The sequence below is a fragment of the Oscarella lobularis genome, chromosome 1 (genome assembly GCF_947507565.1).
Source record: "Oscarella lobularis chromosome 1, ooOscLobu1.1, whole genome shotgun sequence".
In the NCBI taxonomy this organism is placed as follows: Eukaryota; Metazoa; Porifera; class Homoscleromorpha; order Homosclerophorida; family Oscarellidae; genus Oscarella; species Oscarella lobularis.
In genome coordinates, this window is record NC_089175.1 from 6,216,454 (window position 1) to 6,234,813 (window position 18,360).

General features: G+C 47.6%; 5 protein-coding genes and 1 long non-coding RNA gene across 10 annotated transcripts; 2 read left to right on the forward strand and 4 right to left on the reverse strand.

Moving 5' to 3' along the window:
- Positions 1–20: 20 nt before the first annotated feature.
- On the reverse strand, positions 21–1,109 carry LOC136188859 (uncharacterized). 2 transcript variants are annotated; one of them, XR_010670327.1, is made up of 5 exons: positions 721–1,109; positions 595–655; positions 314–536; positions 149–250; positions 21–100 (listed from the first exon to the last, which is right to left on the reverse strand). It is a non-coding gene; the product is annotated as an uncharacterized lncRNA (long non-coding RNA). The 2 variants fall into 2 exon arrangements; XR_010670319.1 differs by having other exon boundaries at positions 21–250.
- Positions 1,110–2,488: 1,379 nt separating this feature from the next.
- On the reverse strand, positions 2,489–4,750 carry LOC136186877 (tetratricopeptide repeat protein 38-like). Its single transcript, XM_065974386.1, has 12 exons — positions 4,570–4,750; positions 4,466–4,511; positions 4,260–4,412; positions 4,022–4,154; positions 3,741–3,973; positions 3,526–3,635; positions 3,388–3,473; positions 3,229–3,316; positions 3,119–3,175; positions 3,004–3,060; positions 2,796–2,945; positions 2,489–2,745 (listed from the first exon to the last, which is right to left on the reverse strand). The coding sequence occupies exons 1-12, from the start codon at positions 4,744–4,746 to the stop codon at positions 2,680–2,682; spliced, it is 1,356 nt and encodes a 451-aa protein (XP_065830458.1). The 5' UTR covers positions 4,747–4,750; the 3' UTR covers positions 2,489–2,679.
- A 63-nt stretch (positions 4,751–4,813) lies between these two features.
- LOC136186170 (SWI/SNF-related matrix-associated actin-dependent regulator of chromatin subfamily A member 5-like) lies at positions 4,814–11,427 on the reverse strand. 2 transcript variants are annotated; one of them, XM_065973529.1, is made up of 22 exons: positions 11,382–11,427; positions 11,083–11,331; positions 10,856–11,034; positions 10,684–10,778; positions 10,530–10,630; positions 10,297–10,476; positions 10,084–10,239; positions 9,904–10,035; positions 9,788–9,856; positions 9,623–9,732; positions 9,344–9,570; positions 9,011–9,285; positions 6,709–6,841; positions 6,506–6,651; positions 6,331–6,444; positions 6,157–6,270; positions 5,755–6,105; positions 5,564–5,698; positions 5,413–5,505; positions 5,244–5,363; positions 5,088–5,186; positions 4,814–5,030 (listed from the first exon to the last, which is right to left on the reverse strand). In XM_065973529.1, the coding sequence occupies exons 1-22, from the start codon at positions 11,397–11,399 to the stop codon at positions 4,935–4,937; spliced, it is 3,192 nt and encodes a 1,063-aa protein (XP_065829601.1). In that variant the 5' UTR covers positions 11,400–11,427; the 3' UTR covers positions 4,814–4,934. The 2 variants fall into 2 exon arrangements, with proteins under 2 accessions (XP_065829601.1, XP_065829527.1); XM_065973455.1 differs by having other exon boundaries at positions 6,157–6,444.
- A 301-nt stretch (positions 11,428–11,728) lies between these two features.
- Positions 11,729–13,096, forward strand: LOC136187225 (uncharacterized). Its single transcript, XM_065974822.1, has one exon. The coding sequence runs from the start codon at positions 11,794–11,796 to the stop codon at positions 12,970–12,972; it is 1,179 nt and encodes a 392-aa protein (XP_065830894.1). The 5' UTR covers positions 11,729–11,793; the 3' UTR covers positions 12,973–13,096.
- Positions 13,097–14,916: 1,820 nt separating this feature from the next.
- LOC136196009 (putative leucine-rich repeat-containing protein DDB_G0281931) lies at positions 14,917–16,887 on the forward strand. Its single transcript, XM_065985541.1, has one exon. The coding sequence runs from the start codon at positions 14,917–14,919 to the stop codon at positions 16,885–16,887; it is 1,971 nt and encodes a 656-aa protein (XP_065841613.1).
- On the reverse strand, positions 16,143–18,345 carry LOC136187583 (ribosomal RNA-processing protein 8-like). 3 transcript variants are annotated; one of them, XM_065975398.1, is made up of 7 exons: positions 17,911–18,345; positions 17,724–17,853; positions 17,564–17,670; positions 17,391–17,487; positions 17,192–17,327; positions 17,079–17,110; positions 16,143–16,639 (listed from the first exon to the last, which is right to left on the reverse strand). In XM_065975398.1, exons 1-5 carry the CDS (start codon positions 18,282–18,284, stop codon positions 17,208–17,210), a joined length of 828 nt encoding a protein of 275 aa, XP_065831470.1. In that variant the 5' UTR covers positions 18,285–18,345; the 3' UTR covers positions 16,143–16,639; positions 17,079–17,110; positions 17,192–17,207. The 3 variants fall into 3 exon arrangements, with proteins under 3 accessions (XP_065831470.1, XP_065831399.1, XP_065831320.1); XM_065975327.1 differs by having other exon boundaries at positions 16,143–16,654; XM_065975248.1 differs by lacking the exons at positions 16,143–16,639; positions 17,079–17,110 and having other exon boundaries at positions 17,147–17,327.
- Positions 18,346–18,360: the final 15 nt, after the last annotated feature.

Below are 18,360 nucleotides of genomic sequence, written 5' to 3' on the forward strand. Positions count from 1 at the left end.
CATTTATTTTCAACGTTTATCAATGTTTTTTATTTGTATTTGCTGCTGCATGAAACAACTCCTAATATCCATATATACAAATCCTGGCTGAAGGATGCTTCTAGAAGGGCACTGGGTTCCACGTGGGTATCATTGCATATAGACGTACATTTATTACGAGATAGAAGCTTTGATACACGCAGGTTCGTAGCTCCTTGTCTCCAACGCTAGCGTAGACGTTTTTACTCTCAGGGTGAAGAAGTCAGTGGCTCTGCAAAAAAAATACAACCAACGATTATTTCACGCCATGACAACAGAGAATGTAACAACTTACTAACTATCAGGATCTAGATTGGTGAATCCTCGTCAAGATTCCATCTCGTTTCATACTCGAACGTTCTCTCAAACGACGAGACTGTCGATGACACGTCACTTTCTAGAACGTTCAATGCTGAACCGACACACTGACTTCAACAGACAAGCAGTGAAAGACACACTTTAATTCCCTGTGTCCTTTTTTTGAAACCTGTATCTACCGGTATAATGCCAGTTTCACCCTGCAACGACAGAATACGTGGTTAGAAGACGATTTGAATACTAAGATTGCGTTCTGACCTGACGAGAATTGCTGTAAAAATCTTTCTCGTTCGCGAAGAAGTGAACTCGCGCCTTGGTACTGCATGAATTCGAAGGCGGAAATGAGCCAAGTACGCCTAAGGGGGCCCCCCCGTTCGTGTTTACCTCATTGAGCTGCAAAGACGCTCGATAGATGACGTCCGTCGTTCTTCTGTCGTTCTTTCGCCATTTCTTCGTGTTCGCGGTGTTGCTTCGAGCGACGAGGTCGACATCTCGTGGCGATGCTCGCTCGTTTTCCTCGTCTCTGTCTCCCTTCTTCGCCTAGACCATCCGAACGACGTCTTCGATCAACCAAATCGTCCGGCGACTGCTCGCGAAGGCATATGAACGGAGAAAATCGCTGCAACATCGCCATTCGAGATTCGAAGCCGGGAATTTCACTTGCACGCGAAACGAAGACCCTACGAAGAGAAAGAATGCCGTCTAAGCGTTGAAATCCTCATTCAGATGGCAAAACGATACACGCGGTCGGCGAATCGCTCGAAAAACGTGGAGCCGCCATGTTTTTAGCGCCAAATCGAAGGAATTCGCCCACGCGAAGAGCACATGAAAAGTTGGCGCGAATTTCAACAGCAAATCAGCGTATCGTTGCCTAGGTGAATTGATCCGATTAGTGATGTCATCGGATATTGCGTCATGTTCGATATATAAGCGGCGGGACCAACGCTCACTCTTCAGTCTTGCTAAAGGGTGGGGGATGCCAACGGGCTAGCCCTAGAGGTTGATCGTGAGCTGGGAAAGCTGATGGTTGGTCACCAAAGCGTCGTCGTCTTATGTCGATCCTTACCGAAACTGTCAGGCGCAGTGGACGGGCGTCGCTTTGCGGCGCTAAGATCGGCACTGGGGGTCATATAAGGTCGTTGAAAGGCTTGGTTCGTCAGGTCAGGCGTTTCGCGTTATGCTGAGCGGGCGTCTGGCTAAGGTTTGCCACTTACTGCCAAAGAAACGTGTGGGGGCCCAGTGTCTCGTGGTATTTCCTCACTTGGTTTATACGATCTATACCCTGAAGATGACCTGACCCCCAGGACAAACGAACGCTTGACCCTCTATTGGTTGACTTGGCGCTCGCTTCGTAATGCCTCTCTCATCACGGTAGACTCGTTTCCTATTCAAGCGAAAGTCTACGGCCTCTCTGGGGCCCCGGTACGACGCGGTCGGGGGAACGGTGTGGGAGAGCCGTTCTCGATCCAGGCCGTACCGGTCGTGTTTGAGCCGTTGAAGCAAGGTCTCGCTTCCAACATTTTTGGGCTACTTACTGCGTTCGAACCTCCACGTGGTGTGGCCTGGGTAATGCCAATGCGAACGCATAGCAAAAAGGTACGTACACGGGCAGATTGAACGGATTTATCTTCTCTTTTTTAGGTTCTCTTCGTGCAAGACCAGGACATCGACGGCGCAAGCGAACACGTGGCTCAAGAAGACGGGAATTTTGCACTTATTGATTGTCTGTCGATGCATGCATGTATGTACTGTACGTCTTCGATGGTTTTTTTGTTTCGTGTAATAGAATATCGCTATTCCGAGTCGCGTTCGGGTAATTTCCAGAAGAGAAGATTCCCGTACGTTGAAGCCGTTGCTTTTCGATCGACGTTCGATGTCTTCGGCTATCTACATCATTTTGGAAGTGATTGTGTAGGGTATTGTCGCTTCCGGAGCGTCTCGGATCTATTCTGTACTCAAAACTGGCCTGTACTCGACGAGAATGTCGTAAATGAACGAACTGTTCCGTTTAGCAGGTTCTTGTATTACAAAGAAAGGTATTGCTTCGACTATGTGTGGCAAAATAATTCATTAAATATTCATCTTGATCAAGTGTGCACGTCATCTCTCATTCCTATGGCAATCGTCATCCACAAAAAAATAGGAGCATGATATTGATAACTATTCATTGTTTGACTAAAGAATTCTTAAGGTTCAACGGGAATGGTATTAATTAATAAATTAATTATTTACGGTTTCTTACCAGTCAGACCGTACTGCTCTATATTTTCAGACAAATCAAAGTCATCAATGGTTTTTATTTGTATGTGCTGCTTATTTTCACTTCCTGGCTGATGGAAACGCTCACACAAAACTGTTCATCACTTGCAGATACAATTTCGCCGTTGACTTGTGCTTTGGCCACAGTTCCTGCATGAAACCAGTATATTTTCGTTCAAGTTAGCCAGCAAATGCGTCACCTTGACTTCTGAGAGTAAGGCTCGAGCTAAGGAAAAATTCTTCGCTTGCATTGCAGCCCGAATGAGAGTGATTGCAAAGGTGTGTCTCTGCCCTGAACTCCAGCCGAGAGCACAGCATTTGTAGCGAATAGGAAGAATCAAAGAAACGGTCTACCAAACGGAAGTGCTACGTGAAGGTTATAACATTAATTATTTGATATAAAAATACCTTTTCGTATTCTTCGTTTCCGAAGGCAAGGAGTGCTTCACACAAGGGAATTCCAACCTAAGGAGCAAACGCTGAGGAGAAGACATGATAATCACTATAAAGGGTCCCTTTGAACCTCATTTGTCACCCAAGCATTGTGGCTCTTCACCGATCCTCCGTAGTCTTTCAGTGACTATTAAGAGATAGATGCTAGCAAAAAGATTTCACTCCAACGACCTACTGTACCTGTAGGAGATTTCGTCCCAGAAGAAGTCTCGCTGCATGGTCCTTTGCACTTCGACAGGCAAGCGCCATCATTATGTGAGCGTCATACCTGAGAAAAAGAAAAAAACCTCTCATCCTTCTGCGTACGTAATTATTCAATAGATTATGATATTTACTCACCATGCCATTGAATGTCTGTTGGAATATTCGTTCACTTTTTCTATCAATCCAGCCCAACGCTCTTCGCCAATGTCAATGCCAGTACACTGCAATATCCATATACAATATGTGATCGTTGACTTGAAAGATCGAAGGTACCTCAATTCGCCACAGAAGAGAAACAGCATCGACAAAGCCTGCTACATCGTTCACTTTCATTTTCAAGACAGTATCATACTCTTTCAGAGCTGCGTCCAAATCGCCAGCGTCTAAAACACAAACAAGAGCTATATAGCTGATTTTGAATCAGGAGCTGTTGTCGTTGTCTTTGAATGTCCTGGACTCTAAACGCGCCTTTTTTACCTCTCACTTACCAAGATAACATAGACAAAGATGCCAAGTCATGTGGACGCTAAGTCCTCCTTCTACCCAGTGTTTCCTCGACTTGATCAACAGGTCAATTCCCCTTTCGGGCGACTCCGTCGCACCGTAGACGTGGCTCAGCGTGTGAAAAGCCCAAGGCAAAGCGGGATTGAGCGAGAGAGAGCGTTCAGCTACCTCAATCGCCTTGCTCATCAAACCTGACTCCTCCAGCCCAAAAGAATACCTAAAAATAATGCAATTGCTTTCAGCTATCCGTGTAGCTGAGACTCACATGCTAAGAAGGTGAGGATAGCAGGTCATCGATTCATCCCATGCTGGAAGTATTCGAGCAATGCAGTCTCTTATATTCACCGAGTCCCCCAGGAAGATGTAGGCCTGATTGACACCTCGAATGGCATATATGTCTGGAGATACAGTAATAAAATACAAATTTCACTGTAGAGAGTGATGGCCCCAAAACGCCAAGGGAATGTGTATTACAAACAAAACTTCACTTCATCTAATTGTACCTCTTGGAAACTTCAGAAGAATGTCTTCCCAAATGTCAACGGCAGCCTTTTCGTCATTGACCAATTTGCGTTCCATCGCCTCGACGTGTCGCCTTTCTCTCCACGTGAGATCGTTTCGATCTTGACTATTGATTGCTTTCGCCGATTCTTGCACTAGAAATGAAATGCTCGAGAGAGGTGGAACAAAAAGAAGAGGTCTCATTCACCGTTTTCGTCTGCACCGATGCCGCCGACCGTCAGAAGAAGAAAAGCCTGGATACAGAAACAGAGATGGTAAGCGCGATCGAGTCAATTTGGAATTCGCTTTCACTTTGAAGACGTTGGCCATCACGAAGTGGGGATCAAGCTCCAGAGCTTTCTGCAGGTGCGGAGTCGGACTGACGTTGTACGTCAACATAGCGACGAATGCGTCGTGCAGACAAGCGACCGCTTCAGGATCGGTCGTCGTGTACGTAAGACCAAGCGGACAAAGGAACCTCTGGGCCATAGCCTCTGAGCTCCTGGGCGTGGCCTAGAGCTCACGTTACGAATTGCAAATGTATTCTCTCTCCCCCTTCTGCTTCAGCAACAGGCTGTTTGCTTTATTCTCCTTGTAAATCGAACCTTTCAGATTATTTTAGTGCTTAGCTTACTGTCATAAAACTCAGAAGAAATCCAACAATAACTTCTTCTCGTTCAAGCGTGCAAAGCGGTGCTCGCCACTTTGGCTACCTTCGGAGATCGGCCCACTGATGATGCGTCAGCCAAATCCTTCCCCTTTCTCTTTTGCGCCTAGAAAAACTTCCAAGTTCAGAAAAGACACATTCGACGTAGTCGAATGAATAATACCTTGGGAGATGCGGTGTCTTTTTTCTTTCCCTTCTCTTCCATCTCGCTGTTTTCCCTCTCTATTAGCGTCACAAGAGTGTTGCAACGACGCTGAAGTTCCTAATAAGTCAATAGCCAAATGAAGTTATAGTACAGATCATTCGCGAGAGAACTTACGGCAGCAGTGCGAGCCTTTATGAACCAATCGAAACGAAATTGAGGCGCATTTCGTACAGCCGTTCTCAATTCGTCATAGACGTTCTCCTTCTCCAGGCCAAGTTTGTAGAGCATGCAAATCTAAGAAACGCCGCATCAAATATAAGAGTGAGAGATCGCAAATGCTTACAAGGAATCTATCTTCGTCTTCGACGTAATTCTTTCCTTTATTGGTACCGTATTGAATTTTGAGCTGCTGGAAGGGAGACCGATATCTAGTCATCTGAAAAAGAAAGGGATATTCAGCTACAACAGTTCCCAGATTTCTTTTCCTAGCATACTTTCGCATCTAGAGCTCGTTTAACGCCTAGTTTCCTCTGTATCTTCATCTCTCCCTTGTCAATCTGAGCCAGTATTCTGTCCTTGTCCTGAAGTTCGCCTACTCTCTTCCAAAACACGCCGTAATAAATCTTCACCTAAGAACGTCTCTCCTCCAGTCGAGTCATCACAACAACGATCTGATCTACGATACCTCGTCCGGAGTCTTCCCTTCGACGTCGCGACAAATTTTCTCCACGCTGTCGCGACCGTGTCGTTCGCAGGCTTTCACGAATTGACTGAAGTCCCGTTTCGACCAGTCGGTGAAACCGTCCTTCAAGAGACTCTCCTTCAGCTGCACCTCGTCGGCGGTGAGCGGTTCGGATTCGTCGATCTTCTGCTGTTCCGCCTCCTGCGTCTTGACCGGATCCGGAATGTCCGGATTGAAGGGGATCTTGTATCCAATCGCTTTCCTATAGGCGAGAATCTCTCGATCGAGAAGCTCGAATAGTTGGAGAGGAAAGAATTGGAAGTCCTGAACGTTGGGCTGCTTGGGACGAGGAGCCTAGGAGAGAGAAAAAATTTCGAAATATGATGATTAAATCTGTGCGTCTACCTTTGGTGCTTTGGGCTCGCTGACGCGCAGGGCTTCGCGAAAATACGCGTCGACGGCGTAGTTGGCCTTTCGTTCTCGTTTCGGCGGTTCAATCCAATGCTCCACAGGAACGACCTGGATGTAATTAAAACACTCACTCCCCACGGAGACGGTGGTTTGGAGAGTTGTTCTTACGTTTTCTCTCTCCTTTCGAAAGTCTTTTCCTTCGAACAGGTGTATTGTGTCGAGGGTGAACGTTCGAAGCGAGTCTTCACCGAGACCCTTCAATTTCTCTTCCATTTCCTGCGTCTAAAAAAAACAAAAAAATGCGACGTCATTCGCGTCAACATATTGAATGAGGACAGTTTACCCTTTTCTCGCCTTCGGCTAGTATAGCTTCAATATCCGTGTCTGAAACAGTCGAGCCCTTTGATGCAAACACGTGGCTGGCTCCGTGACGGATCATTGAGAGCATCTCATCCTTGCTGACTTTCGCTTGAGCCGGCAAAAGCCGACCTAATGAACAAAACGCTATTTTTCCAGGACCTCGAACAATAAATATACTCTTTTTACCCTGCTGAATAACGACGTGATCAAGTCGAAGCTTCATCTCGGCTCGCTCCACCATCCTCTCTTCAACAGTATGCTCGGTGATAAAACGAAAGACGCGAACTTGCTTCGTCTGCCCGATACGATGAGCACGATCCTAAAAGAAGATATTTTCTCAGACGTTCCGACATTATCTAAGAATATACGCAGGTGCATCTCTAACAATCGAAGGTTAGGTCTGGGTTAGGCTCAGAGTTGGCGGGAACGCCCTTTTTTGGGGTGCAAGTGTCTGCAGGTCGTTGCTCGCGAACGGTGCTTGCGGATCAGGCGCATGGAACGATATTCGTGCATAAAATAACGCTGCTAACGAGTCGGAGACACTTGCACCCCAAAAATGGGCGTTCCCACGCTACTTTATTATGCACGAGTGGCGTTCCATGCGCCTGAGCCGCAAGCACCGCTCGCGCGCAACGAGTCGGAGACACTTGCACCCCAAAAATGGGCGTTCCCGTCAACGCTACTATAATTATGCACGAGTGGCGTTCCATGCGCCTGAGCCGCAAGCATCGCTCGCGCGCAACGAGCTGGTAGGCCAATATGCGAAGGTGCATGATCACATGGTTAGGGGCCTGTTACAGTATATGCAGGAGCGTATAGGGGCTCATCTCTCTAATAATATAATAATATACAAATAGCAAGAAGTTAGGGCTTTGTACGAAATCGCGACGATTTTTTTAAGACGCAAGTGTCTTCAATCGTTGGGCGCGAGCGACGCACACGGATCAGGCGCACGGAACGCCACGCGCGCATAAACAGTGCTGGCGGGAACGCCTACTTTCGGGGTTTGTAAGTGTTTTCTACGTTTGCGCGCGAGTCGCGCTCACGGATCAGGCGCATGGAACGCCACTCGCGCATCGAAAGTGCTGGCGGGAACGCCTACTTTCGGGGTGCAAGTGTCTCCTTCGTTTGCGCGCGAGCCGCGCTCACGGATCAGGCGCATGGAACGCCACACGCGCATAAACAGTGCTGGCGGGAACGCCTACTTTCGGGGTGCAAGTGTCTCCTTCGATTGCGCGCGAGTGACGCACACGGATCAGGCGCACGGAACGCCACGCGCGCATAAACAGTGCTGGCGGGAACGCCTACTTTCGGGGTTTGTAAGTGTTTTCTACGTTTGCGCGCGAGTCGCGCTCACGGATCAGGCGCATGGAACGCCACTCGCGCATCGAAAGTGCTGGCGGGAACGCCTACTTTCGGGGTGCAAGTGTCTCCTTCGTTTGCGCGCGAGCCGCGCTCACGGATCAGGCGCATGGAACGCCACACGCGCATAAACAGTGCTGGCGGGAACGCCTACTTTCGGGGTGCAAGTGTCTCCTTCGATTGCGCGCGAGTGACGCTTACGGATCAGGCGCATGGAACGCCACTCGCGCATAAACAGTGCTGGCGGGAACGCCTACTTTCGGGGTGCAAGTGTCTCCTTCGTTTGCGCGCGAGCCGCGCTCACGGATCAGGCGCATGGAACGCCACACGCGCATCGAAAGTGCTGGCGGAAACGCCTACTTTCGGAGTGCAAGTGTCTCCTTCGTTTGCGCGCGAGCCGCGCTCACGGATCAGGCGCATGGAACGCCAAACGCGCATAAACAGTGCTGGCGGGAACGCCCACTTTCGGGGTGCAAGTGTCTCTAACTTGTTGCGCGCGAGCCGCGCTTACGGATCAGGCGCATGGAACGCCATAATATTGCAAGAGACAGTCTTCTGCAATAAATATTGCAAATGACAGGTCATCTCTGCTGCAATAAATATTTCACGGGACAGGTCATCTTTTCTGCAATAAGTATTGCAATAAATATGGCAAGGCAGACGCCATCTCTACTGCAATAAATATTGCAATAAATTTTGAAAGGAACAGGCCGTCTCTACTAAAATAAATATTGCAATAAATATTGCAAGACACAGACCGTCACTTCTGCAATAAATATTGCAAGAGACAGGTCATCTCTGCTGCAATAAATGTGTATAGCAATAATATTGCAAGGGACAGGACAGGACACTGAGGAGGCCCTCCGGTAATTCAACGAATTCTCATGAATCACGTTATTACGACTGAGGAGGCACTCTCAGGCAGCCAACCTTAATTAATCCGGAGTATGCAAATACATATACTCAGGCAGCCAACCCTCGGAGTATACAAATCTGAGGGTTCAATTTCTAAAATCTGAGGCTTCTACATCTTCTAGCTTGGGGGGGCCTAATATCAGAGGAATACGAATCTCTTCTACATTCTCTAGCAAAAGGCCCCTACGAATCAAAGCTAAACCTTACTTACCATTGCCTGAAGGTCGACTTGCGGATTCCAATCGCTGTCAAAGAGTATGACGATATCAGCTGTGGCGAGATTGATGCCCAAGCCGCCGGCACGCGTGCTGAGCATGAAAACAAAGACGTCGCTGCCGGGCGCGTTGAATCGCGTAATCGACTCCTGACGATCCTCGTGCGGCGTCTGCCCGTCCAAGCGACAGTAGCGATAGCCCTTCCAAATCATGTAGTCCTCGAGAATGTCGAGAACGCGCGTCATTTGACTAAAGAGCAGGACCCTCGAGCCTTCAGAAGAAGAAACCGCGTCGATGCGAATTCAATAAATAGTTTGTTCTCGCCTTACCCTGTTCTTTCAGTTTGACGAGAAGCTTGTCCATGACGACCATCTTGCCGGAGTTCGTCACCAGGTGCATGTCCGTCGTGTAGGGAGGTCCGGGTTCGGCTCCGTCGAAGAGATACGGGTGATTGGAGCATTTTCGGAGTTGCATCAGTATGTTGAGAAGACGGACTTTGTTCAGTTTTCCGGCGCCGTTCACAACGTCGATATCCTTGAGAAGAATTTTGGTGTACCTAGTAAATTCCGCGTCGTGATGTATACGTGCAATCGCAAGCATTGACATACCAGTCCCTCTGCATTTGACTCAGTCCCACGTATATCTTCGTCTCTATCTTCGGCAGTAGACCTTTCTCCACGTCAGCTTTGATGCGACGTAACAGGAACGGACGAAGAACCTGAAGAAACAGAGGCACCAATAGCGGTGCTATCAGATGGCATCGCTCAACTCACACTATGAAGTCGTTCCACGACAAATTTGTTGTCCTCCAGTTGGTTCGCATCGAACCAAGCGTCAAAGTCCTGCAACAGAGACTTAATTAAGACAAACAACTACCTATGACTCGTACTTCTGAAGAATTGAACACATCCGGTAGAAGAAAATTCAAGAGCGACCAGAGTTCGTGAATATTGTTCTGCAAGGGCGTTCCCGTGAGAAGAAGCCGATTCTCCGATCTGAACTGTCTAACTATCTCAGACAACTAAGGAACGAGAACGTTAGAACGGTCAAAACTCTTATATATATCTACCTTTGACTTCTCGTTCTTTATCCGATGTGCCTCGTCGATGACCATGTATTTCCACTTGAACTTCTTGAAGTGACTCTTTTCGATGAGAACCATTTCGTACGACGTGACGCAGACGTCCCACTTGCCGGGCAGGAGCGTCGACTTGACGAAGGACGCCTAGGGGGAACCAATCAAATAAACGAGCGCGCGATCGACAATATATGACTCTCAGACTCGAGCTTCTTTGTCTCCGAGAACGGCAATCGATTTCATGGTCGGACACCAGCGCTCGAATTCGGCCATCCAATTGTGAAGAGTCGATTTGGGAACGATGATCAGATGCGGGCCGCCTACGCCGTGGTAGTGCTTCAGATAGCCGAAGAGCGAAATCGTCTGCAACGTTTTTCCGAGACCCTATAGAAAGACGGAGTTAATTAATTAAATTCTTCGACACGGTGACGAGTGACCATTTCATCTGCCAAGATCCCATTGATTCGTTGCTCGTACAACGAGATCAACCAATTGAGTCCGCGAATCTGATAGTCTCTCATCACCCCATTCTTGATGTCTAGAAAAATATGTATAATATAGAAAGTAGAGTCAATTGTTTCCCCCCAGTACAGGAAGGAGAAGCAGAAAAGCGCGTCAAACTTCGCGACGTTCGCGATTGCTCCAGCAATTCCTCGTCCTCTTCCTTTTCCGTCATTCGATGCCGCCTAAAAAAGAGAACACACAATCAGCCACGCCCCCACGGACCGAAGGGGGCCCCCCTCTCTCTCCAGTCTCCACTCACACGTCGGACGCTCGTCGTCGTCGCTCTTCGCTCTTTTTCGGTCGTCCGCGCTGCTGCGTCGGCTGCCGTTTGATCTTGAGCGGACTGCTCGGTCCTTTCGACGACGCCGGATTGACGAAATGACTGTACAATTCGGTTCGTTCGAGAAGAAACGTGAATCGTTTCGCCCGATCCGATTCCTAAAACAAACGCTCGAGCGACGGGGTCTCGCTATATTCGATACGAACGATTTTGAGATCGAGTTCGTCCATTGGAGGCGATTTTTCCTTTCCCGACGCCTTTTGGTCGCGCGATTTCGCCGCCGTCGGATCTTTGTAGTCTTCGTCGCTTTCCGCTTTCTCTTCTGTGTCGCTTGGCGCCCGTTCGGCGTCGGCTGGCTCTCGCTCTTCCATTTCTTCGTCGAAAGTCGCTTTCGGGTCGACTTTGGAGCTTTCTTCTGTCATCGGGGACGTCGTCGTCGATTTCTCTGCTTTGTCCTGGTGCATTGGGGCTCGGTTCAAAGCACGTAGAGCGTTCTATCGCTTACTTTTTCTTTCGTTGCCATTTTCACGCGACCGCGTGCGAGAGTGCGCAGAAATCGCGCGCTAAAATCTAGGCACGTGGCTAAGAACCAACACTCTAAAAAAAAGAAAATGTTCGCATCCTCAGCAGCCACCAAACGTGGCTGCTTAAAATTTATGGCAGCAAATTTGAGATTGGCAGGTCAAGCTGATGCGTGTTCTGCTATAAGCCAGTGCATATGTGCTGACAGCCAAAGCTGAGGCTGCTGCTTCTAAGCACGGTATATAACATATAGTAAGTGTAGAAAAATTGACGTACACGGTAGGACTGAAAAGAGGAGTCGACGACCTCTTAGCGCAAGGGAATGTTTACATTACGTCATCTCGTCGCGAAAGCAGTGAGCAGTGGACTTCAGCCAGGCGTTCGTCGTCTTCCTCATGCGCTGTATAGTTGCTAAAGTGCTTCTACTTGCTGCACTGGCAGCTCTGATTTTCGCACCGACGCCGCCGTACTACTGCGAGTACGCGCAGAACGACTGCATGAAAAACGCGACGTGCAACGCATCGCTTAGCGCCTATACGAATGACTGCGGCACCGTGCTTTCCGGATACGCGAACAATTGCTCGAAGGCGTGCCTAGACAGTTGGAATCGTCTCATCGCCGATCCAAACGCACGCAACTACAACACGTGTCAATGCCAGGAGGACAACTACTATTGCTACGTTTATAAGGCGAACTTCTTCAGCCTGTGCGAAGGAATCACTCCGCCCCCGCCCCCGAAGTGTTCCCTACCGCCGCTGCGTCCGTCCCCCATTATTTGCTCACAAGTATTTACTAATACTTGCCTCGCGGATGCGACGTGTAATCGGACATATAATCGATTCGTATTGGCATGCGGTCCCGCTTGGACCGAAAGCAATTGCCCAATGACGTGCCAGAATGAACAGTCGAATTTCTACTGCGATTCAACGTACGATAAAACGATGCGCGGTTGCATTTGCGGTCCCGGCGACGTCACCTGCTTCAAGACGGCGAGCGCCATACAGCGCACGTGCGGGGTGCCGCCGAGTGCCTATCAGAGCAATGTGTACGCCGGTGCGACGTGCAACTACGTGCCGTCATGCGCTATATTGCTCAAAGCCTTCTATCAACAGTGCGCCGGTGTCAATAGCGGTCAGACGACGTCATGTTCATCAGGTTGCAAAGAGAGTTTTAAAGCGCTGATTGAGGACCCCATAGGTTATAACCTTGTGAACGTATCGTGTGGGAATGATACGGCGTGTCAGGCGGGCTTGTCGGTCATCTCCTACTACTGTCTTGGGAAAGTTGTTCGAGTGCCGCAGGTGTGCGACGACATTCTTGCCGCCTGCGCGACGAATCCCGAGTGCAGTTCTCTCGTTCAGCCGTACATGAAGGAGTGCGATCCGTCGAAGGTGAAATCGTGCACGTCGGCCTGCAAGGCGGCCGTTCGACCTCTTCTACGGGATCCCATTGGTGCACGTCTACTCGATTGCTACTGCACTTCCCCGAGTCCTGAGAATTCAAAGTGCACGGGATATTACGCTATAACGCAGCAGTGTCTGAACTCGACTGATGCCTATGTCAGAGAGGGGTGACGAATTGTGCGTGTTCACTTGTTGGCTCTATACTGTTTAACCCGTTTGTACGTACCTTGTTATATTGCCTGTCTCACTTTATTTTTCGTCTGTTTAACTTCCAAGCAATGCCCATGAAAAAAGAGGGACAAATCGTGGAGCCGAGGGATACTTCACTAATCAAGTTTGGTCTATAAGGCTAGTGCTATTTTGGTATCGCCCCAGATGGCCGCCAAGATGGCCAAATGAAGCGTCGTTCACTCGTACGTACATATAACAGCTGCATGATGGACTTCGGCGGCGCTCTTTGTCGCTCCACGCCAGGCTTTGTCATCATTCTACTTCACTAAAATGATAGTAGTTTTATCTGACGCACAGACGTGGTCGTAGTTGTGCGACGACGACAAGAAGTTTGCATGTGTCTTTAACGAAAATGGGAGGAGAGACTTGCCAAACGTGAAAATGTGAGAGTTTCAGATACGTGCCTACGCTCCCGTACATAGCATTTCTCTCTTTTCAATATAATGGCATTGCCTGTTTTTCTCTTCATCTCCTTTGCTTATATCATATATGGAAAAGGTAAGGTGGTATTTGAATACATGTAGCTGTAGAACCCAGCGTTCACGACAAACTACTGACTGGAAGGATTCTCACTAAACGGTGTGCATACCAAACTGATGACGCGACCGTGGCACTAAAACAACAAAACTTGATCTACGACGGCCGTCTAACTGACTGTCTGGTAACATTTCATTTTTATTTATAGACGAACGCCCCGGAGTGAAATGCCAAATAAAAGCCGTTGAAAACGAAAGTCAGGAACATCTCCATACTCGACCTTCATTTCACGCCAAGATCAATTTCTCCTTAACCAGTGAACAGGAAAAAGAAAGAAATGCGTTGATTGACTTTTATCGCTTGGCAAATGGAAATCAGTGGAAAAGCAGTATTGATTGCCCGTGGAATAAGTCAGTTTTCCATTGTTATTGGTTCGGAATTGTATGCCTTAAAACGACGTGGCTTGTCCAGAGTATTACTCTGTATGACAATAATTTGACAGGAACCATTCCCCCGTCAGTTCTCCTTTTACCTGAATTACAAAAACTTGTTGTTTCAAAGAACTCGTTATCAGGAAACATTGGTGCTGTTCTACCGCGGCTTCCTAGGTCGAACAAAATTCTTCAACTTGCGTTGTCTTTTAATTACTTTGGGGGAGAACTACCATGGAAGAATTTATCAACGTTTTACGCGTTGGAAAAGCTTCAAATTGCATACAATGAGGACATAACTGGAAATATTCCTGATGACTTTGGATTAAACAATCTTCGAGTTTTAAGCCTCGGCCAAACAGGAATTACAGGGAGCTTACCTAATGGCATTGCCCGTTGTTCAAAACTATATTATCTCGACTTGGAAGAATTGAAATTGAACGGCGATATTAGCAAATTGCCGCTACTTCCTAGACTGACAAACTTGCACCTGAGAGGAAATAATTTGACAGGACAGATGTCCGCAGATTTTGGTGAAAAAGCACCTAACCTCACAGAGTTCCTAATACAGAACAACAAAATCACCGGAAAGCTTCCAAATTGCTTTGATAAAATGCCATTCCTACAAACACTCGATGTAAGCGGCAATTTGCTAGACGGAGCACTTCCCAATTCCTTACTTTCGCACAATCGTGTCAAATCAATCGACGTCTCTCACAATCGCTTCTCTTATTTTGATAAATTTAGAACGCCGAACCTAACAGTGATAAGATTTGCGCATAATCCTCTCAACGTTTTACTAGACGAAGTTATGAACAAACTTTCTTTGCTAAAGAATCTAAAAATTGTCGATTTTTCCGGCTGTGGACTAAATGGAACCATCCCTGTCTCTCTTTGGACATATTTTGCAAATCTAATAAGTATTAGCCTTTCTCGAAACCGACTCGCTGGACAACTAACGAAACCACGGTCTGAAATGCTAGACATAGTATTCGTCAGCTTCGCCAACAATGATTTGAACGGAGATATTCCTTTGGCATTTTCGTTGGTCGCATCTGCAGCGAGATTCGACGTGAGAGGAAACGAACAGTTGCAAGCCTCTAACATTTCAAATCCACTGCCAACGTTTCTAGAGCCGAAAAGCAACTTCTGGTTCAAAGAACGCAGTACCGACCCCTACAGTTGTCAGCAAATTAACTTCAAAAGGTACAACCGTGGCGTTTTCCTACTGGACAGCAGCTACTACTACAGAATCTTCTGCAACTGTTCTCAAGGATTCTACGGTCACAGTGGGAACTGTTTTCTGTGTCCGAAGGACGCCACGTGTAACGAAAGCTTACAAAACAGCTCCATTCAGTTCGGCAAAGACCTCTACCCATTCACAACCGGACGAACCGTGGCCCTTTACGACTGCAAGCAAAACGCATTTGTACACAAGAATCGCTGCAATCCTAGTGGCAATTGCAAGTGCTGGCTGTCGCAAAACGCTTCGAACATCACATGTAATCAGACTTGCTTGTGTGCGACGAACACAGGAGGACGCCTGTGTTCCGAGTGCGCGCCAAGTACTCACGTATCGTTGCTTGGCGACTGCGTTCCCTGCGCGGCAGTGAACGCGAGCTTGCCAAAAGTCTACATCGTAATCGGGTGCCTAGTTCTATTCCTATTCGTGCTTTGGATAGTGAAGCAAGTACGACCTTGCGGCATATCGTCAAAGCATTTAAACAGAATCAGAATTTTTATGATTGGGGTCGAAATCGTTGTCATCGTTACACTTGCTGCCACGGAAACAATTCCGTTGTTTGTCGCCGAAGCGTACTTCTTGATTCTCTTTCTCGTGATCTTTAGTCAGCTCAAGTTAACGGCCCTAAAGATCACCTTTACGACTATCATTGTCTTTCTGCAGATAATTGGGACTATTCAGTCGACGCCCTTGAAACGAAACTGCAAATTTTGCACTTTCAAGCAGCTTTTCAGTCTGATTGGACTGGATCGAGTCGTCAAAGTCGTCAACTTCCATTTTGGCGAAATCGCTTGCGTATTTCCAATCGCTTACAAACCATTAGGAAAACTGGCTCTTCTGGGCGTTTTCCCTCTGGTACTGGGACTGCTTATAGTACTCAAAATTGCGGTTGACTATTACAGCCACAAATGTCAGAAGCTGTCGCCAAAAGAAGCGAAAAAACTCAAAAAGAAGTCGCTCAAACAAGCCAAATGCAACGTGATGCTTATTCTGATCGTCATGTACTTTCCTATAGTCAGCAATGCACTCAAAGTGGCAATGCCCTGCGAACACGAACTCGGCAATCGCGCCATGAAGTACATGAAAGCCTATCCTTTCATAGAATGTAATTCGTCGGAACATTGGATACTCGTCGTCATAGCTGCGACCGAGCTAGCGGTTTACGGCTGTCTCATTCCGTTAGTATTCTACGTTCTTCTACAACTATATGGACCGAGCAGGAACCAGAACCGACTAAACGACAAAGACTTCCTAAGTCGAAGCGATGCGAGGAAAGGGGCCAAGTGGCTTCGATGCCTGCACTCTCCGTACCAACGTGCTTACCGCAAGTACATGGGAATTATTTTCATCCTACGTCGACTGCTCGTTGCCGTTGTCTTGCGCGTCTTTGCCGGTCAAGACGGCGACGTCGAGCAATTGGTATTCACGGCCCTTTGCGTTGTCTTCATCGCCTTTTCTATCGGAGTTCGACCTTACAAAAATGCAACTAGATACAACTTGGAGAACTACGCGGATGCAACGGGCTTCGCCGTCATTCTTCTCACGTATCACATGGAAACGACGAATGCCAGTCCAACGACGGCGATTCTCGTTTTCATTATAAATATTTGTTACGTCGCCGGATTGGTGACGCTTGGAATTTATCAACTTTGCAAGGCGAGAAAGACGTGCAAAAAGCCGAAAACTCTTTGCCGTCTCAGCTAAATTTAAACGGCGTTGAAATTGCATAGTTCAGCTGATGCCGCTTGTGTGTTCACATCGATCAAACAGCTGTACTACTCGTTCTTTCTTTGTTAGCTTAGTTACCACGTGTGTGTGTGTGTGTATCAAACTTGGGGTCGCATGGTGAGAATTTCGCGAGGGAAAGGAAGAGGGGTTATAATATTGTACTGTACCTGTCTCAATATAAGTCTGATCCGCAGTGGCTCTTCAGAAGGCGAATGATTGTGTTGAGGAACGCAAATAAATTAATTTTTCTTCATTAGTTAATTAAAACTCAATGTGTCACCTGTGTTCATCTTCTGTTACCTCTTCTTGTACAGACAAGGCTTAAGGGACAGCCTCGTTTTGGCAACTGCTTTCTGTGTGACTTTCTTGGCCGTTTTCTTGAAGTCAATGAAAACGAAAAAGCTGCTCGTTTGATTCTGAAAATAGCACCAATTGAATTACGTTGGCAGGTATGCACTGAATCAAATTTCGTGTTTCACCTGAGCAAGAAAACTGTACCCTAACGACGTCACCGCCGTAACGAACTGCTCAATACTCAAAAAACGACTCGCAACTTCAGCAATTTTCAATACACCACTAAAACACAGGAGTCAAATAAATAAATAAATAAGGAATATGCACCCAAAAGGAATCAGTAAGGGTACTTACTTACCCTATTCGAAGAACTCTTCGAGCTTCCATTACGAAGTCAATCAAGTTGGTGCCCATCAACGACAGGCAGAAGACGGCAACGTCAACCGACGCCGACTCCAAAGGCACCTAACAAAGATAAGACAAAACGTGAACGGCTAACACTACAACAAAGCTCTCACGTTCGCCATATCGCAAGCAACGATCGACGGGTCGACAGACACTAAATCGAAAGAGTGCACCGACTGAGGCACACTGCGAGCCAGCAGCGCCTCTCCGCATCCAAAATCAGCTACAACGAGAGACTTATCCCTAAAAGAACGACCCTCTTGTGGCTTTCTAATCAAACTTCCAAATTTCTACGTGTACATTTTTCTGATGTCTGCTACGATGTTTTCTAATGGATTGGCCGGCCATTTGGCCACTTGGGCTTGGAATCCTCGATGATAGGTCTCGAACAGGTCTGGATCGTCTTCGAATAGAGCGATCGCTTCTTCGCTTCGCGTCGTGTACAGTTTCTCGTTGATGTAGCGGAATTGGCCTTCCTCGAGCCTCTTGCAAACGCTCGATGTCACTTTCGATGTTTTCTGATTTGCTGCAACTCGTTTTCGATCGTTAAGGTGCGTTCGAGCGGTTGGGGTTAGCGTTTGAGGGAGTGGTGAGGCCTCTTTCGGGGATTCCGCGCTTTTGTGATCGCTCTTTCTTTTTCGGCTTTTCCGTCGCAGCCTTTTGGAGGTCAGCATCGTCGATTCGCCAAGATTCAGTGGTATTTCGCTATCTTTCGACCATTCGGCGACTTTGAAAAGCGCCATAACGCGC

Excerpts from the sequence above, each read along its gene's own strand:
- LOC136186877 (XM_065974386.1), bottom strand. The coding sequence starts at position 4,746 with ATGGCCCAGAGGTTCCTTTGTCCGCTTGGTCTTACGTACACGACGACC. Across the intron at positions 4,155-4,259 it reads TCTTCTGAAGTTTCCAAGAG|ACATATATGCCATTCGAGGT; the intron begins GTACAATTAGAT and ends CTGTATCTCCAG. Across the intron at positions 3,974-4,021 it reads TATCCTCACCTTCTTAGCAT|GTATTCTTTTGGGCTGGAGG; the intron begins GTGAGTCTCAGC and ends CATTATTTTTAG.
- LOC136186170 (XM_065973455.1), bottom strand. Across the intron at positions 10,240-10,296 it reads TCGGAGACAAAGAAGCTCGA|GCGTCCTTCGTCAAGTCGAC; the intron begins GTCTGAGAGTCA and ends GGTTCCCCCTAG. Across the intron at positions 9,286-9,343 it reads CGTCAAACTGAAAGAACAGG|GCTCGAGGGTCCTGCTCTTT; the intron begins GTAAGGCGAGAA and ends CTTCTTCTGAAG.
- LOC136187225 (XM_065974822.1), top strand. The coding sequence starts at position 11,794 with ATGCGCTGTATAGTTGCTAAAGTGCTTCTACTTGCTGCACTGGCAGCT.
- LOC136196009 (XM_065985541.1), top strand. The coding sequence starts at position 14,917 with ATGCTAGACATAGTATTCGTCAGCTTCGCCAACAATGATTTGAACGGA.
- LOC136187583 (XM_065975398.1), bottom strand. The coding sequence starts at position 18,284 with ATGCTGACCTCCAAAAGGCTGCGACGGAAAAGCCGAAAAAGAAAGAGC. Across the intron at positions 17,671-17,723 it reads TTGCTTGCGATATGGCGAAC|GTGCCTTTGGAGTCGGCGTC; the intron begins GTGAGAGCTTTG and ends TATCTTTGTTAG. Across the intron at positions 17,488-17,563 it reads CGAAGAGTTCTTCGAATAGG|TGGTGTATTGAAAATTGCTG; the intron begins GTAAGTAAGTAC and ends CCTGTGTTTTAG.